The sequence below is a fragment of the Brachyhypopomus gauderio genome, chromosome 13 (genome assembly GCF_052324685.1).
Source record: "Brachyhypopomus gauderio isolate BG-103 chromosome 13, BGAUD_0.2, whole genome shotgun sequence".
Taxonomy (NCBI): domain Eukaryota; kingdom Metazoa; phylum Chordata; class Actinopteri; order Gymnotiformes; family Hypopomidae; genus Brachyhypopomus; species Brachyhypopomus gauderio.
The window spans coordinates 1107501-1127358 of record NC_135223.1 but is presented as its reverse complement, the minus strand read 5'-3'; the positions used below and the strand labels follow the sequence as shown (position 1 = coordinate 1127358).

At 45.2% G+C, this 19858-nt stretch overlaps 1 protein-coding gene across 1 annotated transcript in view; it reads right to left on the bottom strand.

Moving 5' to 3' along the window:
* Positions 1–2268: 2268 nt before the first annotated feature.
* The window catches only part of kcnn3 (potassium intermediate/small conductance calcium-activated channel, subfamily N, member 3), a 56491-nt gene continuing 38901 nt past the window's right edge, over positions 2269–19858 (bottom strand). The window contains exons 8-11 of the mRNA XM_076970517.1: positions 19385–19495; positions 10790–10917; positions 5638–5707; positions 2269–4077 (exon numbers count right to left, since the gene is read on the bottom strand). Of these exons, the coding sequence (XP_076826632.1) occupies positions 3757–4077; positions 5638–5707; positions 10790–10917; positions 19385–19495 (630 nt within the window). The 3' untranslated portion in view covers positions 2269–3756. The remainder of the gene's footprint in view (positions 4078–5637; positions 5708–10789; positions 10918–19384; positions 19496–19858) is intronic.

The following is a 19858-nucleotide window of genomic DNA, read 5'->3' as shown; positions in this document are numbered from 1 at the left end:
TTATACTTTAGTATACTTTTTACATCTTTCTGCCACAAAGTACTAATACTTACTATATATTGCTCCAAGTGCATAATAAGGTCAAGTCATTGACTCATGCTTAACTTTTAATTTATATATTAATAGTGTAATACTGGAGTTTAAAATGTTATGTTTATGTTAACATTTTTACAAGAATATGCACAAGTTTTGCTTTACCTGTCACGCTACAGCCCCTGACCCCTCCCCTTTGGGCGTGTGTTTATGTTGTCTACGTCTAGTCGTCTGTGGATCTTCGTGGGTGTGGTTGTGTCTGTGTGTTAATTGGTCTCACCTGTGGCTCGTCTCGTGATCACTCTGGGCTTATGTGGTTTGTCTATTTAATGTGTGTTTGTGCAGTGTCTCGTCTTTGTCAGAATCGATCATGTTTACATGTATAAGTGTTTCACGTGCGCTGTCTATGCTTTTAATGTGTTAAATAGAGTGCCGTGTACCACAAGATAGGACTCCGTGCCTCGTCCTTATCTCGCACCCCAGCGTCACATTACCACTTTTTACAAACAAGGACTTGATCTTGCACAGACCATTATGTTTATATTTTTAACATGCAAATGTGCACTTTTTCCTTTCATTTTCTCCAGTAAGGAAGGACTTTATTTTCATATGTATTTGTTTTTGAAATGTGTGAAATGTTTGAAAATATATCGAACTTGTTTTCAACATTCTGTCTTGTGATTTTGTAAATGCATCACACTCTTGTGTACATACAGTAAACTTTAAGAATACCTTAAGGAGTATATTTCAAGTACATAAATAGTAAGCTACAAGTAATATGCCAAGCAAACTTAAAGTAAACTAGTGAAATAACAGTATACTTAAAGTATACAATAAAAATAGACTCAACGTATAACTAGTACAATGGCAGTATATTGATAAGTGTACTTGTGGTATACTTTAAGCATACGAGAAGAATATACCAAATACATTGATAGCATATAGATGAGTATACTAGTTTTATACTATAAAGTGTACTTTTGAAAACTTAAAATGAACTTTAAAGTATACTTTAATAAACAAGAAATGTTCCAATTTAGTCCGAAAAAGTATAAAATGGGTACACCTAAAGTATATGGTCTGTAGTATACTTGCTATACTTATACTGAAGTGTACTTAATAAAATTAACTTTAAGTATACTACTTTTTGCTAAGGGGAGGAGGCTGGGAAAGTTCAGCCTTGTTGACCCAGTTAGTGCAAACGATGCGCTTAACAGAAAAACTCCCGAAACTATTGTAGTAATTCATATTTAGAAACAACGTGTGTGTAGCAATGAAAATGAACAGAAGAAACGTCCCACCTCATTCAATTAGCTAACCAAACTAGCCTAGGTGTTAGCCAACTAACACTTAAGGTAAACGCTTATGGTTCTGTGTATAATCCCGCTCTGTGGTTGTCCTGTGAGCGTTAATATATCTTATTGTGAAATATAGCCAGGGATTAGCAATGAACCAACGTTATATAAAAACTAAGGTGTGAAAACAAGGCGACTGCGGCGCAGGCGACCGTTATTTTTTGAACTGCTATGCTAGCTAACTAACTGCTAGCTACGCAATTAAAAAATAACAACCGTCGTTACAGTGGATAAATCACCAATGATAATGCGTATAAACGTATAGACTTCTTATACTATTACAGTTTCTATACTATTCTTATACTATTTTTACACTATTTGCTAGTATACGGTGCTCTTCCTATAACTATTATGTAGTTAATTAGGGTGACCAAACGTCCGTATTTCCCGGGACATGTCCGTATTTCACGTCCTGTCCCGGGCGTCCCGGGATATTTTTAAAAACTGGAAATGTCCTGGTTTTTAAATTACGGTAATCGGGCCATTAATTCTACAGGCACTAGGACCCTGAGCACGGCGCTGTATGACACGGAATCCCAACAACTTGCGTTCGCCACCCCCCCCCCCCCCCCCCCCCCCCGGCTCGACAACTTACGTTCACCAACCCCCCCGCTCGACAACTTATGTTAAGTGTTCCCGTGTCCTGGTTTTCCCAAACAAAAATATGGTCACCCTAAGTTAATGAAATTTGGATAGAAAACCTAGCTGAGCTTCAATTCCACTTTAATAAAAACATCTCTCTGAAAGTTAAAACAAACACAAATGTGAGACTACATCTGTAAAACGACACTGGGAACACCAGCAAACTATAAATGCACAACTGAAAAGTGACAATATGTGCACCTAGAAAGAAAGACAAAAGATGTCAGCACAGGCACGGTCATGTTATATAGATATATACTTTATTAATTCTCTCTGGTAAAATAAAATTACAAAATAATTTTAACCTCAAACGGAACCTCCCTTATCAACAATTAATATTATTAAAGTTGGTATTGATACAGCGATCGTAATTGTCATGACGAATGAGAAGAATGCTATAGTATAATAATAGTAAATATTAGCTATAACTGCGTTAGTAATCCGTAATGGTAAAAAACTGAGCGATACAAAGCTAGGTTTCAGTAACAGCATTAATGTACAATATTCCAAGCAAGTGTAATTCAGTATTCCGGCCACAGGATGTCACTATGAGACAGTTTTCAAAAATGGTCTCCGTAGAAATGGGGTCAGCAGTAAAATAGTCTCTTATTCCAACACACCATTATAACAGATTAAATTCCACTCACAGAATGACTAATTTTCATTCTACAGTTATTTTCTCGTGAGCAGCTGTTACACCTTGATAGGGCAGTTTTTGTATGTATCAACTGGCTTCATCTTCCTTCTCGTGAAATGCTTTTCTTTAATGGCTGTGAGTTCCATCTTTCAGGCAGGTACATGTGCCATCCAGACTATAGAACATTTCCCCCATCATAATATTCCCAGACATTATTTTCTGTATCTCTTCATTCACTCTCACCATCTTCCCATCCTTGTCACATCTTTCATCTCAGTCACCTTATATAGACAGAGCACTTTGGTAGCAGATATTAGAGAACGTGTGTGTGTGTGTGTGTGTGTGTGTGTGTGTGAGAGAGAGAGAGAGAGAGAGAGGATTTGCATGTGTTCTCAGATGTATACATTCATGATAACAGTGTGACTCGTCTCTCTGGTGGATTACATGAAATATGGCAGTTTCTTCATTTGCGCTCCGTGTAAGACTGCGATTTGTCCTTGAGAATGATCCGTCTGGCAGTGTCCTGTGTTGTGGCTTTAGTGCATCGTTCATGTGTTTGCATGCATCTTTGTGTGTGTCTGTGTGTGTGTGTGTGTGTAGGGGGAGTGGGTGTCTGACACAGTGTTTACACTGAATCTTTGTGAGTGATTGTAACGTCACACGTTGTGAATCTTGGTGTTTCTGGACAGTGCCACTAGTCATGGTATTGATTAGAATTCTCGTTAAAGGGATGTTCGTTAATACACAATTAGCAATTAGATAGAAAATGCATCATAAGGATACAAAGTCATGGTGGTTAGTTTCCTGATGGAGGGAGAGACACATTTTCCTCTAATTAGTGCAGATTCCTATTAAAGTATTTGCCATTCATTTAATTACTCTCTCTCTCTCTCTCTCTCTCTCCCTCTCTCTCCCTTTTCCTTCCACCCTCCTCATCAACCTGTTATCTCTCCCAGTAATTCATTATTTCCCTCCAAACTCGCTCTTCTCAGCTCATTTCCTCCCTCTCTCCGTCTCTCTCTTAGCAAGATTCCGTGCCTTCGTCTCCGTGGCATCCTTCCCCAACCTCGCCTGAGCGTGGAGTCCCCCTCAGCAGCTGGAGGGGCCGGCGTTTGGGCCGTCCTCTGGGGGCTGGCCGGCGGTTGAGGTGGGGCTGGGGGCGGGGACGGGGGCGGGGCCTGGCGTGAGGAGGGCAGGCACGGCGGGGCTCAGCGCCTTGGCGTCTCTCTCCTGCAGCAGGTGAACGAGTGCGGCGTGCTGGGCGTTGAGCGTGGCTGACAGGTGGGCGGGCAGCGTGCTGAACCCCGCCGTCAGCTGCTCCACACGCTGTTCCAAGCTCAGCATCTGACGCTCCAGGTCCTCACTTCTGTCGTTCAACTCCGACATGAGCTCGTACATCACGCTCTGCATCTGGGAGGTGGAGAGAGGGGGGGGGGTGACACAGACAGACACAGAGAAACAAGGGATGAAAGAGAGAGTAGTGACAGACAGGGAGACAGACAGATGCAGAGAGAAATGGATAAAAAAAGAAACGGAGAAAGACAAAGTGAAAATGATGAGAGCCAGTCAGAGATATGGAGAAATAAAGGAGCGGAAGAGAACAGTGACAGACAGACACACGGGTAGGCGAGAGGAGACAGATGGAGTGATGACAGGAGTAAAGAGGCAGGGGCAATAGGGATGAAGGAGGAGAAGGAAGGGAAGAGGAAGAGCGGTTAAGAGATGAGAGAAGGGGGAGAAACACCGCATGGGTGGGAAGGAGGAGGAAGGGAGGAAGGGTGATTCTGAAGACACGAGACATTTACAAAGGCAAAATAAGACGTCCTTGGCAGGGTGTAGCAGTCAGTTTCGGGCGAGTAATGGCTAATTCGGTGCTCCAGCGCCTAGCACACGGCTAAACAAAGATGGCTGACCGGCTGGTCAGAGGGGTAATGGCTACTCACAGAGTTGTGAGGCTTTTCTCAACTGCTCTGCTTTGTGGGGTGCCAAACTTTGTGTCCCATCGGAGTGTCCGGCGAAAAGCATGTGTGGCGTGAACAGTAACAAGGCCCACTCGTGCTCCAATATAAGCACATTAGATTGGTCCAAGCGACTAATGCAGACGTTTTGAGCCATACTCTGTGGGCAAGAGTTTCAACTGAACGGCAGCAGAAAATTACTGCTCGTGGAAGCAGGCTGTATTTTGCAAAGGGCCCTATAGCCACGCATGTGCCCTACAGGGGAGTGCGCAGGGGCCCAGGTGGAGTGTCCAGGGCTCTGGCAGCAGGGTCTGTGTCACATTGGACAATGACACTGCACAATACCTTCCCCCCTACCTAGTGCACTTTGCAGGGAGGAGGAGGAAGGAAAGAGCGTGCAGGGAAGAGTGTGGGGTCGGTATTCCACACCGACCCCACACGTCTCCTTTTCAATCCTGGAGACACACACGTCCTGAGTTACTCTCTTTCTCTCCCCCCGTCTCAAAACACTCCAAAGCGATCTGAACGTACTGTATTTCTATATTTTGCTCTCTCTTCCTCTCTATCTGTCTCTCTTTCTCCACACTCCCACTGTCACCCGGTTTTATCACTTGTTCTGGTTGCTAGGAGACACAAAGCCACGAAAACAAATGGGTCAACATGGAAACAGTGGAATACTAAGATATATTTGGGCAGGCAGAGAGGTATATGTGTTACTGGGTTTAGATCGCGCTGCTCTATTATTACCATGTGTGTTTATGTGTGTATCTCACTTTGAAGACAGTAAGAGGAAATTATGCATCTGCACACCAACATAGACTATAAACCACTTTTGGCATGTGTGTGTGTGTGTGTGTGTGTGTGTGTGTGTGTGTCTGCACGTATCTGACTGTGTGTTGGGGAGAACACAGAAGCAGCATATGTGTGGGTGACCACTCCCCCAGTAATGTGTGAGTTGCCCTGTGAAATTGCACGTAGGTGTATGGATGTTTGTGTTGATGCGTGTTCTCACCTTTGACAGGTCCACCAGCGTGTTTGCCTGGTCACTAAGCTTCCTCTGCTCCATTTTTACACTTCGCAGCCTGCAAACACACACACACACACACACACACACACACACACACACACACACACACACACAGAAACCAGTGTGTGTACATACGTGCGCGATAACACGATGCCTTATTACAGATCCCCCACGCCTGCGACTGGCCTCCATCAAACTGTGTGAAACCGGCTAATTAACCTAACTAACGTCAGCTCTTTTGCTTCGTTTGTTTGTTGATGTCAAGTTCCCTGGACAGAGACGCTGACAGGAACTGCAGTTGAACAATAGTTGTACTTGCAGTTGTACTCGCCCTGAATACCAAAAAGCCTTTGAAACAGGCGGCATGCTTGGCACTCCTGAAGAGAAAAGCTGTCGTTTAAAACAGCCACTGGCGATGGTCACACCCCCACAACTAAAACATGCCCCCACGTCCCTCCCCCAATGAGGACACGCCCCTCCCCCAATGAGGACATGCCCCCCACACCCCTCCTCCAACGAGAACACGTGTGTGTGTGTGTGTGTGTGTGTGTGTGTGTGTGTGTGTGTGTGTGCGCGTGTATGTGTGTATGCGTGAGTGAGAGAGTGTGTGTGTGTGTGTGTGTTTGCGTGTATGTGTGTATGCGTGAGTGAGTGTGTGTGTGTGTGTGTGTGTGTGTGTGTGTGTGTGTGTGTGTGTGTGTGTGTGTGTGTGTGTGTGAGGGCTCACTGCTGTGTGAACATAACTTTGTCTGGCTAAAGACCAAAAAGGGTTCAGCAGTAGTTATATAGCCTATATTGCCAAAAGTATTCGCTCACCCACCCAAATAATCAGAATCAGGTGTTCCAATCACTTCCATGGCCACAGGTGTATAAAATTAAGCACCTTGGCATGCAGACTGTTTTTACAAACATTTGTGAAAGAATGGGTCACTTTCACGAGCTCAGTGATATGATGCCACCTGTGTAACAAATCCAGTTGTGAAATTTCCTCACTCCTAAATATTCCACAGTCAACTGTCAGCTGTATTATAAGAAAATGGAAGTGATTGGGAATGATAGCAACTCAGCCATGAAGTGGTAGGACACGTAGACTGACAGAGCCGGGTCAGTGGATGTTGAAGCGCATAGTGGCCTTCAGATTAGCTTCATGTTGCCTTCAGATTAGCTCAAGAACGGCGCAAAGAGCTTCATAGAATGGGTTTCCATGGTTGAGCAGCTGCATCCAAGCCATACATCACCAAGTGCAATGCAAAGCATTCTCATTATATATGCTACCACTGGGCACTATCATTCGTAGGCATGGTATTAGCTTCCATTGCTACGCAGATGATACTCAGTTGTATATATCTTCTAATCCAGATGATACTACCACAACTCTCAAGATTGAGAACTGCGTCCAGGATATTAAAAACTGGATGGCGTCTAATTTTCTTAAACTAAATTCTGACAAGACTGAGGTACTGATTCTTGGGCCTAAAGCTGTTAGAAGCAATTGGGCTGATATTCCCCTTACCCTAGATGGTTTTTCAGTAACATCAAAATCTACTGCAAAAAGTTTAGGTGTCACTATTGATTCTGATCTTTCATTTGACACACATGTATGCAATGTCACTAAGGCTGCCTTTTTCCATTTACGTAATATTGCCAAGCTGAGACACTTACTTTCTTTAGCTGATGCAGAGAAGCTAGTTCATGCTTTTGTCTCGTTGAGATTGGACTACTGTAATAGTCTTCTAATTGGATGCTCTAAACAGTCCATAAAGAAGCTACAACTTGTACAAAATGCCGCAGCTAGAGTCCTAACCAAGGCTAGGAAATTCGATCATATTAGTCCCACTCTCGCTGCACTACACTGGCTGCCGATTAAATATCGCATTGAATTTAAAGTTCTCCTGTTAACCTATAAGGCGTTAAATGGTCTTGCCCCACAATATCTGAGTGAACTCATTGATTACTACAACCCATCTCGCCCTTTGCGCTCCCAAAATGCTGGATTTCTCGTAGTTCCAAAAATTAGTAAAACTACAGCCGGAGGCAGAGCTTTCTCTTTTAAAGCCCCTCAATTATGGAATAGCCTTCCAGCTCCAATCCGAGACTCTGACACAGTTCCAATCTTTAAATCTAGACTTAAGACTCACCTGTTTAGTCAAGCCTTCAGCTAAAATTCCCCTTGTAAGGTGTAGGGGCTTGGGGGCCCCCAGACGTTGAGATTTCTGGTGATCTGAGATGTTGATGCTGTCATCCAGCTGTGTCTTGGCATCACTCTATTTGTGACTATGACTTGACTGGAAAGCAATGTCTCAGTGAGCCCTCATGCCTGTGGTCACCTCTGAACCTCTCCCTTTAGTTATGCTGCTATAGATTAGTCTGCCGGAGCCACATGCTGATCACTGGCACGTGAGCTACGTACATTTAAATCAACGGTGGTTTAAATTCATGTCCACTCAGTCTGTATTATCTATCTTCTTGCATGGCTCTACCCAAGACGATTGGATACAGGCACCTGCAGGCACCTGGGGGATGGTCTGGCTGCCGGTGGATGTGCTGATACCGGGGTTCACCTGGGGAGTAACACTGCAGTCGGAGCCTACAATACCAGCATCACTGCTCCGACACGGAATGAAAGCCTGGCATTCATCAACAGACATTTACAGTGACAATATCAAAACCCAGAACTTTCAATTCTACCTTTTACCTAGTCTGATTGTGTGAATTATGTGTGACTTGTGTATTTGTGTGTTAACGGGCCGCCCAATGGAGGATGGGTTCCCTTTTGAGTCTTGGTTCTCCCGAGGTTTCTTCCTATTCCTCACCATCATAGGGAGTTTTTCCTCGCCACTGTCGCCTTTGGCTTGCTCATTAGGGTTCTGGACCCATAGTATTGTTAACCTTGTAAACCCTGTAAAGCTGCTTTGCGACAACTTGAGTTGTTAAAAGCGCTATACAAATAAACTTTGATTGATTGATTGCAGTGGTATAAAACACGACATTTTGGACAATTCCATGCTCCCAACGTTGTGGGAACAGTTTGGAACTGGCCCCTTCCTCTTCCAACATGACTGTGCACCAGTGCACAAAGCAAGGTCCATAAAGACATGGATGGCAGAGTCTGATGTGGATGAACTTGACTGGCTTGCACAGAGTTCTGACCTCAACATGATAGAACACCTTTGGGATGAATTAGAGCGAAGACTGAGAGCCAGACCTTCTCAGTATATGACCTCATAAATGCGTTTCTAGAAGAATGGTCAAAACTCCCCATAAACACACTCCTAAACCTTGTGGACAGCCTTCCCAGAAGAGTTGAAGATATTCTAGCTGCAAAAGGTGGACCAACATCATTTTGAACTCTATGGATTAGAAATTGGATGTCACTTAAGCTCATATGTGAGTCAAGGAAGGTGAGCGAATACTTTTAGCAATATAGTGTATGTGTTTATATATGTACACAGTATGTGTGATGGGCTACTGCTGTTGCTGACTAGTGCTAATTCTCATGCACAGCTACTGAGAGACATTAATTCTCATGCACAGCTAGGGCTGATTCAGGCACAGGTTCAAACCCTGCCACAGGTTCAGTGGGCCAGCTGTTATCTGAGAGCTATGGGCTCAGCCAAGTTACGCCACAGGACGGCTCAAGCTGCCGCTCATTTCACGCTCTGGTCAGTTCAGCAAACTGCTGCTAAAACACTTGTCGCGCCACTGGGGGTGGAGCCAAAAATGCTCTGCGCTTCAAAAGCTCACCGCACGCCTCTGAGCAGTGCCAGAGGGCAGGCCAGCCCAACAAACAAACATACAAACAAAAATATGGAGATGGTCTCCATGGGTGAAACTACACAGCAGTTGGGGCCAGTCCCAAATGCCAAGCATGTCTGTAAATGGTGTGTGGTTGCAGGTGGGGTGTCTGTATTTGGTGTGTGGTGGTGGGTGGGGTCTGTCTGTAATTGCTCTGTAAGTGGTGTGTGAAGTGAGATGTATCTAAATGGTGTGTGGTGGTGTCTAAGTGGTAAGTGGTGGTGGTTGAGGTGTGTATAATTGGTGTGTGGTGGTTGGTGGGGCATGTCTAAGTGGTGTGGCGGGTGGGGTGTCTATAATTGGTGTGTGGAGGTGGCTGGGTGGAAAGTGGTGTGTGGTGGTGGGTGGGGATTCTGTAATTGGTCTGTGGTGGTGGGTGGGGTGTCTGTAATTGGTCTGTGGTGGTGGGTGGGGTGTCTGTACATGGTGTGTGGTGATGGATGGGGTGATTGTATGTGGTGTGTGAGGTGATTGTAAGTGGTGTGATTGTGGGTGGGGTGTGTGTAATTGGTCTGTGGCAGTGGGTGGTGTGTGTCTGTAATTGGTCTGTGGTGCTGGGTGGGGTGTGTCTGTAATTGGTCTGTGGTGGTGGGTGGGGTGTCTGTACATGGTGTGTGGTGGTGGATGGGGTGATTGTATGTGGTGTGTGAGGTGATTGTAAGTGGTGTGGTTGTGGGTGGGGTGTGTCTGTAATTGGTCTGTGGCGGTGGGTGGGGTGTCTGTACATGGTGTGTGGTGGTGGATGGGGTGATTGTATGTGGTGTGTGAGGTGATTGTAAGTGGTGTGGTTGTAGGTGGGGTGTGTCTGTAATTGGTCTGTGGCAGTGGGTGGTGTGTGTCTGTAATTGGTCTGTGGTGCTGGGTGGGGTGTGTCTGTAATTGGTCTGTGGTGGTGGGTGGGGTGTCTGTACATGGTGTGTGGTGGTGGATGGGGTGATTGTATGTGGTGTGTGAGGTGATTGTAAGTGGTGTGGTTGTGGGTGGGGTGTGTCTGTAATTGGTCTGTGGCGGTGGGTGGGGTGTCTGTACATGGTGTGTGGTGGTGGATGGGGTGATTGTATGTGGTGTGTGAGGTGATTGTAAGTGGTGTGGTTGTAGGTGGGGTGTGTCTGTAATTGGTCTGTGGCAGTGGGTGGTGTGTGTCTGTAATTGGTCTGTGGTGCTGGGTGGGGTGTGTCTGTAATTGGTCTGTGGTGGTGGGTGGGGTGTCTGTACATGGTGTGTGGTGGTGGATGGGGTGATTGTATGTGGTGTGTGAGGTGACTGTAAGTGGTGTGGTTGTGGGTGGGGTGTGTCTGTAATTGGTCTGTGGTGGTGCTGGGTGTGCCTTCACTCTGCTCACTGGTGGATGGCCTGCAGGAACTTCCTCTGATGCTTGCGGACTCGTGAGTGGTCGATCTTCTTCATGAGTTTTGTATGCTTGTAGATCAGCCAGGTCTCGCGCAGGACGTTGGCCGCTGCGTTCTTTATCTGCAGGGACATGTCGCCACAACAACAGGGGTTAGAAGTTAGAAGGGTCGGGGCATTAGGGGTGCTGCCCCTGGAGTGTGTGTGTGTGTGTGGGGGGGGGGGGGGTGCATCCCCTATGACACCTCCTCCCTAAAACCCAAAACATGCATAGGTCTCCCATAGGTGACCCTTAGAAAGGATTTTCTCACCTGATAAAACCTGCCACAAACATTTACAAATTGCTTCCTTCTTTCCTAATAAACGCAGATCTGCTTAATGAGGGGCGAGGTCTCGAAGCACAAGGCTTTCTCATGGTGGTCTCGGAGGACAAGGTTTCTCACGGTGGTCTCGGAGGACAAGGGTTTCTCACGGTGGTCTCGGAGGACAAGGTTTCTCACGGTGGTCACGGAGGACAAGGGTTTCTCACGGCGGTCCCGGAGGACAAGGGTTTCTCACTGCTGTCCTGGAGGACAAGGGTTTCTGACTGCAGTCCTGGAGGACAAGGGTTTCTAACAGCTGGAATATCTACCACACAGCAGTTTTACACATTACCATCGTGGAACATGGGCAAATGAACTTGTTTGCCACAAAAACCTTCATAAACACGATTAGCAATTACAGGCACATCCATATTACAGTGGGAGCTGTTTCAAGTCCTGTCTCTCTCTCTCTTTCCTCCAAATGTGCCACTGGAGAGATGCCTTGAGTATCATAAAAGGTCTCAGTTACGGCTTGGTCAAAACCCCCACAAAACAACAGCAGCAAAGAAAATAACAGCCACCAAAAAGGAGAATGAATGAGGGCACTTCAAAGGGAAGAACATTGTTGATGTGTGGCGCAGCGAGGACACCACCTCCACGTCCTGAACCACCTCCACGTCCTGAACCACCTCCATGTCCTGAACCACCTCCACGTCCTGAACCACCTCCACGTCCTGAACCACCTCCACGTCCTGAACCGATGACGGCCCTCTGGCTACTGTCAGCTCCAGGGTTGTGGTTGTGTTTTACTTCTTCTTCATCATCTCCACATTTACCTCGACAGCTGTCTGATTAATCAAGAGAGCCGGTTGGTGTTTTTTAATAATACAAGTGTATTATTAAACCCCTAGTTCAGGTTTAATTTGATAAAGAAAGACAGACAGAGAGAGAGAGAGAGAGAGAGAGAGAGAGAAAGAGAGAGGAGAGTAGTTCTCAGCTCCATATTGAGGAACATTTCGGAGGTATTGATCAGCGCACCGCTATCCCTGGAACCTTCTACACATTGATCCCAGTGCTGTTTAATCAAGAATGAAAGACCAACTGATTTTGTTAACAACACGTATATATGTATATAAGATTCCAGGTAAATTTACCCAGGTAAGATCTGTAGGGATATATCACTCAGGTGAGATCTGTAGGGATTTATCACTCAGGTGAGATCTGTAGGGATTTATCACTCAGGTGAGATCTGTAGGGATTTATCACTCAGGTGAGATCTGTAGGGATATATCACTCAGGTGAGATCTGTAGAGATGACTGCAGTGTACTCGGGTAAGATCTGTAGGGATATATCCAGCAGGAGTTTGTCTACTGTATTACTTGCTGCTCGGTTTATTGGACCTTCAGACCAAAAGACCATCTCAGGACTGCAGTAAACATTAAATGAAATCAAACCCAAAGCTGGAACACTATCCCGGTTGTTGCCCAGAAATGTTGTGGCTTGGGCCAGAATGACTCTTCGAATATGACATGTGATTTTGTTGTTATTGTAGTTGTACTGACCATATGCAAAGATTACAGTGTGACTAACAGCCTTGGCAAGACTGATAAAACATACCATTAAAATAAATTCTGCTGATGCACTGACAGGTATTTATTGTTCTGTAGGAACTGAAGTGGTTGGAGCAGAATAATGAGAGTAGTGCCTGCTGTTTAATCACCAACTGCAGCAGTTACATTTACCCAGGTCCAGTTACATTTACCCAGGCCCAGTTACATTTACCCAGGTCCAGTTACATTTACTCGGGCCCAGTTATATTTACCCAGGTCCAGTTACATTTACTCAGGCCCAGTTATATTTACTCAGGCCCAGTTACATTTACCCAGGTCCAGTTACATTTACTCGGGCCCAGTTATATTTACCCAGGCCCAGTTACATTTACCCAGGTCCAGTTATATTTACTCAGGCCCAGTTATATTTACTCAGGCCCAGTTACATTTACCCAGGTCCAGTTACATTTACTCGGGCCCAGTTATATTTACCCAGGTCCAGTTACATTTACCCAGGTCCAGTTATATTTACTCAGGCCCAGTTACATTTACCCAGGTCCAGTTACATTTACTCGGGCCCAGTTATATTTACCCAGGCCCAGTTTCATTTACTCAGGCCCAGTTATATTTACTCAGGCCCAGTTACATTTACCCAGGTCCAGTTACATTTACTCGGGCCCAGTTATATTTACCCAGGCCCAGTTACATTTACCCAGGTCCAGTTATATTTACTCAGGCCCAGTTATATTTACTCAGGCCCAGTTACATTTACCCAGGTCCAGTTACATTTACTCGGGCCCAGTTATATTTACCCAGGTCCAGTTACATTTACCCAGGTCCAGTTATATTTACTCAGGCCCAGTTACATTTACCCAGGTCCAGTTACATTTACTCGGGCCCAGTTATATTTACCCAGGCCCAGTTTCATTTACCCAGGTCCAGTTACATTTACTCAGGCCCAGTTATATTTACTCAGGCCCAGTTACATTTACCCAGGTCCAGTTACATTTACCCAGGTTCAGTTATATTTACTCAGGCCCAGTTACATTTACCCAGGTCCAGTTACATTTACTCGGGCCCAGTTATATTTACCCAGGTTCAGTTACATTTACCCAGGCCCATTTACATTTACTCCGGCCCAGTTACATTTACCCAGGTCCAGTTACATTTACTCGGGCCCAGTTACATTTACCCAGGTCCAGTTACATTTACTCGGGCCCAGTTATATTTACCCAGGCCCAGTTACATTTACTCAGGCACAGTTATATTTACTCAGGCCCAGTTACATTTACCCAGGTCCAGTTACATTTACCCAGGTCCAGTTATATTTACTCAGGCCCAGTTACATTTACCCAGGCCCATTTACATTTACTCCGGCCCAGTTACATTTACCCAGGTCCAGTTACATTTACTCGGGCCCAGTTATATTTACCCAGGCCCAGTTACATTTACCCAGGTCCAGTTACATTTACTCAGGCCCAGTTATATTTACTCAGGCCCAGTTACATTTACCCAGGTCCAGTTACATTTACTCAGGCCCAGTTACATTTACCCAGGTCCAGTTATATTTACTCGGGCCCAGTTACATTTACCCAGGTCCAGTTACATTTACTCGGGCCCAGTTATATTTACCCAGGCCCAGTTACATTTACCCAGGTCCAGTTACATTTACTCGGGCCCAGTTATATTTACCCAGGTCCAGTTACATTTACTCAGGCCCAGTTATATTTACTCAGGCCCAGTTACATTTACCCAGGTCCAGTTACATTTACTCGGGCCCAGTTATATTTACCCAGGCCCAGTTAAATTTACCCAGGTCCAGTTATATTTACTCAGGCCCAGTTATATTTACTCAGGCCCAGTTACATTTACCCAGGTCCAGTTACATTTACTCGGGCCCAGTTATATTTACCCAGGTCCAGTTACATTTACCCAGGTCCAGTTATATTTACTCAGGCCCAGTTACATTTACCCAGGTCCAGTTACATTTACTCGGGCCCAGTTATATTTACCCAGGCCCAGTTTCATTTACCCAGGTCCAGTTACATTTACTCAGGCCCAGTTATATTTACTCAGGCCCAGTTACATTTACCCAGGTCCAGTTACATTTACTCAGGCCCAGTTACATTTACCCAGGTCCAGTTACATTTACCCAGGTTCAGTTATATTTACTCAGGCCCAGTTACATTTACCCAGGTCCAGTTACATTTACTCGGGCCCAGTTATATTTACCCAGGTTCAGTTACATTTACCCAGGCCCATTTACATTTACTCCGGCCCAGTTACATTTACCCAGGTCCAGTTACATTTACTCGGGCCCAGTTACATTTACCCAGGTCCAGTTACATTTACTCGGGCCCAGTTATATTTACCCAGGCCCAGTTACATTTACCCAGGTCCAGTTACATTTACTCAGGCACAGTTATATTTACTCAGGCCCAGTTACATTTACCCAGGTCCAGTTACATTTACCCAGGTCCAGTTATATTTACTCAGGCCCAGTTACATTTACCCAGGCCCATTTACATTTACTCCGGCCCAGTTACATTTACCCAGGTCCAGTTACATTTACTCGGGCCCAGTTATATTTACCCAGGCCCAGTTACATTTACCCAGGTCCAGTTACATTTACTCAGGCCCAGTTATATTTACTCAGGCCCAGTTACATTTACCCAGGTCCAGTTACATTTACTCAGGCCCAGTTACATTTACCCAGGTCCAGTTATATTTACTCGGGCCCAGTTACATTTACCCAGGTCCAGTTACATTTACTCGGGCCCAGTTATATTTACCCAGGCCCAGTTACATTTACCCAGGTCCAGTTACATTTACTCAGGCACAGTTATATTTACTCAGGCCCAGTTACATTTACCCAGGTCCAGTTACATTTACCCAGGTCCAGTTATATTTACTCAGGCCCAGTTACATTTACCCAGGCCCATTTACATTTACTCCGGCCCAGTTACATTTACCCAGGTCCAGTTACATTTACTCGGGCCCAGTTATATTTACCCAGGCCCAGTTACATTTACCCAGGTCCAGTTACATTTACTCAGGCCCAGTTATATTTACTCAGGCCCAGTTACATTTACCCAGGTCCAGTTACATTTACTCAGGCCCAGTTACATTTACCCAGGTCCAGTTATATTTACTCAGGCCCAGTTACATTTACCCAGGTCCAGTTACATTTACTCGGGCCCAGTTATATTTACCCAGGTCCAGTTACATTTACCCAGGCCCATTTACATTTACCCAGGTCCAGTTATATTTACTCAGGCCCAGTTACATTTACCCAGGTCCAGTTACATTTACTCGGGCCCAGTTACATTTACCCAGGTCCAGTTACATTTACCCAGGCCCATTTACATTTACTCCGGCCCAGTTACATTTACCCAGGCCCAGTTACATTTACCCAGGTCCATTTACATTTAACCGGGTCTAGTTGCATTTATATATGACATATATTACATCAATTACAAGTGATTTCCTTTTCTGAATATTTTCAGGTATGGAGAACTGAGTCTTCTAAGCCAGCTTCACTGGTCACATTTTGATTTTAGAGTGTTTTGTTTATGTTGTGGTTCATGTGTTCGTTTCATTTTCCGCTATCCTGTTGGCAGGACCCACACCGTAGCTGCAATCTCATCTCTCACTTTCAAGAGTAATGACACTTTTGTACTGAGCAGCAGTCAAAGAAAGAGAGAGATGGAGAGAGGGAGAGAGATGGGGAGAGAGAGAGAGAGAGAGAGAGATGGGGAGAGAGGGATAGATGGAGAAGGGGAGAACGGAAGGGGAACGCGCTGTATGCTACGTAGTTGCGCAGATGTGCAGCTGGCTTTGCCAGTTACATTTACCCAGGTCTGTTTTACTCTTAGCAGCTAGAAATGTGAGTGCTAGTTTCTCTCAAAAGTCAAGATATTAATAAGAGCTTTAAAGCAAAAGTAGAACTATGAATTATATAAATAAATTGCTAAAAAAAATGATGCAATACCAATTAGATGAGGTCAGCCATTCCGCTGGTGGAAGACACGGGTGTGGACAGAAGTCCCCTACGGATTACATCAGTGAACGGAAATACTTCAGGATGATTAGCGTAAAAGCTCTATTAGAAATATTCAGTGTGACTGAATTCTTAAAGATTATGTATTTATTGTGAAACCAGTAAAACTAAATAATGCAGTTAAATCCAATTTCAAAAATCGAAAAGTTAAATTCACAATATTGTCAGAAGCTTCTCGATGATGTATCATGTTCTTTATATATCAGAAACACAGACATTACTGCATGTATTTTATCAAACTATCCCACTGCGCAAACCAAAATCAATATGTCTGGGAATTTTAAAAAGGCATTATATAAAGTCCTGTCTCACTCCTCCAGTGGGTGGTCTGTCTTTCTCTGTACACACGGGCCATCATCAAGAGAGGCAGGAGGTTGAGGGTGTGGTGCAGTATTTTTGATGTTCCTAGGATTGCGCTCTTCTGAACTGAGATTGATGTTGTCATCAATCCTGAGATCTATCGGAGTGTCTCCAGCTTAGCGCTCCCGGTCCCAGGTGCCCCTGCGTCCACTGGGACAACCTCAGCGTGAACTTCTCTATGTAGATGTTCTACTCCCGTACGTCGTTGGTCTCTCCTGCTTCCGTTGACCCAGTGCTCTGTGTTTCGTCTTGTGCTGATATGATTAGTGCCTCTGTGTTGTTCCTCAGTCCTGCCTTTTCCAGCCATTAGTAGTATTGTCTAATATCAGCCGCCTCTGCTATGTCAGTGGTACATTCCATAGAGGAGATTATCATACCACGGGCACCTTCTCTGCTTCCATGGTGACCATCTCGCCATCTGAGGCGCTTCCTCATCAGCACATCCTTGGGGGGGGGGGGGGGTCATGGATGTTTCATGACTGACCCTGGACAGTGGATGTTAATGTGATTGAAGTCCTCTCAGGTTTGTGTAGCTACCCCCCAGTTATACACCCATGTAGAAGTTCTGTTCCCTCTCTCCTGATATATTTGTATCAATACCAGACACTCAAAGCCTGAATGGTGGTCCAGTGTCCTTGCTGTAGATCCTGGTCAACGGAATCAGTGAGTCAATGTCCCTTAAATCTCAGGAAGAGCAAAAATATAGCATCACACCTTTAACCTCCTAGACCTCTGGTAGACATCCAAAGAGTCAGCACAAAATATATATGAAACTAAATATTTTTAAAACATACATTAACTATATTGTCATCTGAATATGGTCATATAAAATAGGAATGATAGTAGGGCTAGTGGACTAAGTAGGTTAGTGGACTATGTAGGCTAGAGGACTTAAGTAGGCTAGAGGACTACCGGTAAGTAGGCTAGTGGACTAAGTAGGCTAGAGGACTAAGTAGGTTAGAGGACTAAGTAGGTTAGCTGTAGATGTGGACTTTATTTTCATTTGCTTATTCTTGCGGCGATACATAACATACGGTTCGTGTTTTTAATAATAAACATTTAGGCCATGCCATGGAACTATTAAAAGATTTTAAATATATAGATTTTTGAACAGGAAATAGATAACTAAGGGAATTAGAGCTAACCAAATAAACAGAACCCATCACAGCCAGTTTCTTTCTGTAATGGCCATATTATGAAGTAGTGTCATTGGGCTACACTCTCGAAAGGTGGCGTAACGAAGTAACATGACCTCCGTTGCCATGTGTGAGTGCGGCTCCTTGATCCTGGGTTTCGTTGGCGGCTCTGAAGAGCTAGCTGGCCATCAGAACCAGCCCCCGTTTTAATCGCACCGCACAAAGACCAGAAGAAGCAGCACGCACCATTTTGTCATCCAGTTCAAGGTAAACACGGTGCCTCTGCGTCTCCAAGGCAACAGGTCCGTGAGGTAATCATTCCATTATTCAAAGTTCCACATCATTTTTCCTTTCAAACTGTAACGGACGCTTGTAACCATAGTAGCGGCCCTATCGAGTGTGCGAGGCGAGGAGCGGCTGGAATGCCACAGCGAGTATCGACCTCGTGCTCTGATCCTCCCTGAGCGCGCGGCAGGGCGGACTGAGTGAGTGTAAGATAATGAACTTAGAAAAGAAAGGAAAAACCCCATAGGACCCCCCACCTCACCACCCAGAATCTCTGAAGGCATTCGGGGGCATTTAACTTCCCTTCCGAAGAAGACGTCCGCTGTTGAAATGCGACCCCCTGGTTTCTTTTTTAATCCCCGTTGCAATTATTGATTACTGGCTCTCCTCGGCGTCTACAGTGCGACCATGATGTACTCTACATATTTGATAGCTGGAGCTATTTTTGAAACTTGGGACTTTTAACTGCATGAAAAATTGAATAGGACCTACAGAGAAGGAGGGATAGAGAGAGAGAGAGAGAGAGAGAGAGAGGGATGGAGGGTCGAGAGAGGGTGTGAAGGGGAGGGGGAGAGGGGGGATGGAGGAGAGAGAGAGAGAAAAGAAGGGGGGTGTGTGGTGCTAGGGGCTGTTATGCAACGCTGTGATCTAACAGGGAGAGATTGGTTTGGACTGTTGTCTTCACAACCCATTACTTCACAAGCTCCATCCAATGTACAAGGACTGCTCTGTGTACTTATGGGTTGAAGCGTGAACGTTTGAATATCAAATTTGCTTTTATGAGGTGAACACAGTGTGATGGTGGTGTGTGTGTGTGTATGTGTGTGTCCGTGCATGCGTGCGTGTGCGTGCGTGTGTGTGCGTGCGTGTGTGTGTGTGTGTGTGTGTGTATGTACCCGTTTAGTGAGCTGCGTGTCCATCATGAAGTTGTGCACATGCTTCTCAGCCTTGGTCAACTCCAGCTTCCTTGCTACCACAGCAACAACCAGAGCTGTGCAGCCTGCCCCCTGGAAAATAGAGGGAGAGAGAGAGGGAGAGGAAAGGAGAGAGGGAGAGAGATGAGAGAAAGAGAGGGAGAAGGTGAGGAGAGGAGAGGGAGAGGTGGAGAGATGAGGAGAGAGGAGTGAAGCAGAAAGAATGAACAAGACAGTGTCAGGGGAGGAACATGAGAGAGGTTTGATTTTTACTGCTAGAGGTCAATGACAGAAGACGGTGAACACAGTAGTGAAGAGGAGAGTCTTAGTGTAGCAGTGTGGGTCCATCCTGCAGCATGCTGACCAATCTCTCCTTACCTGGCTGAAGTCATATCCTTCATGGAAAACACATGACTAGCACATCAATTCTCAATATTCAATCAATATCCTCATCAG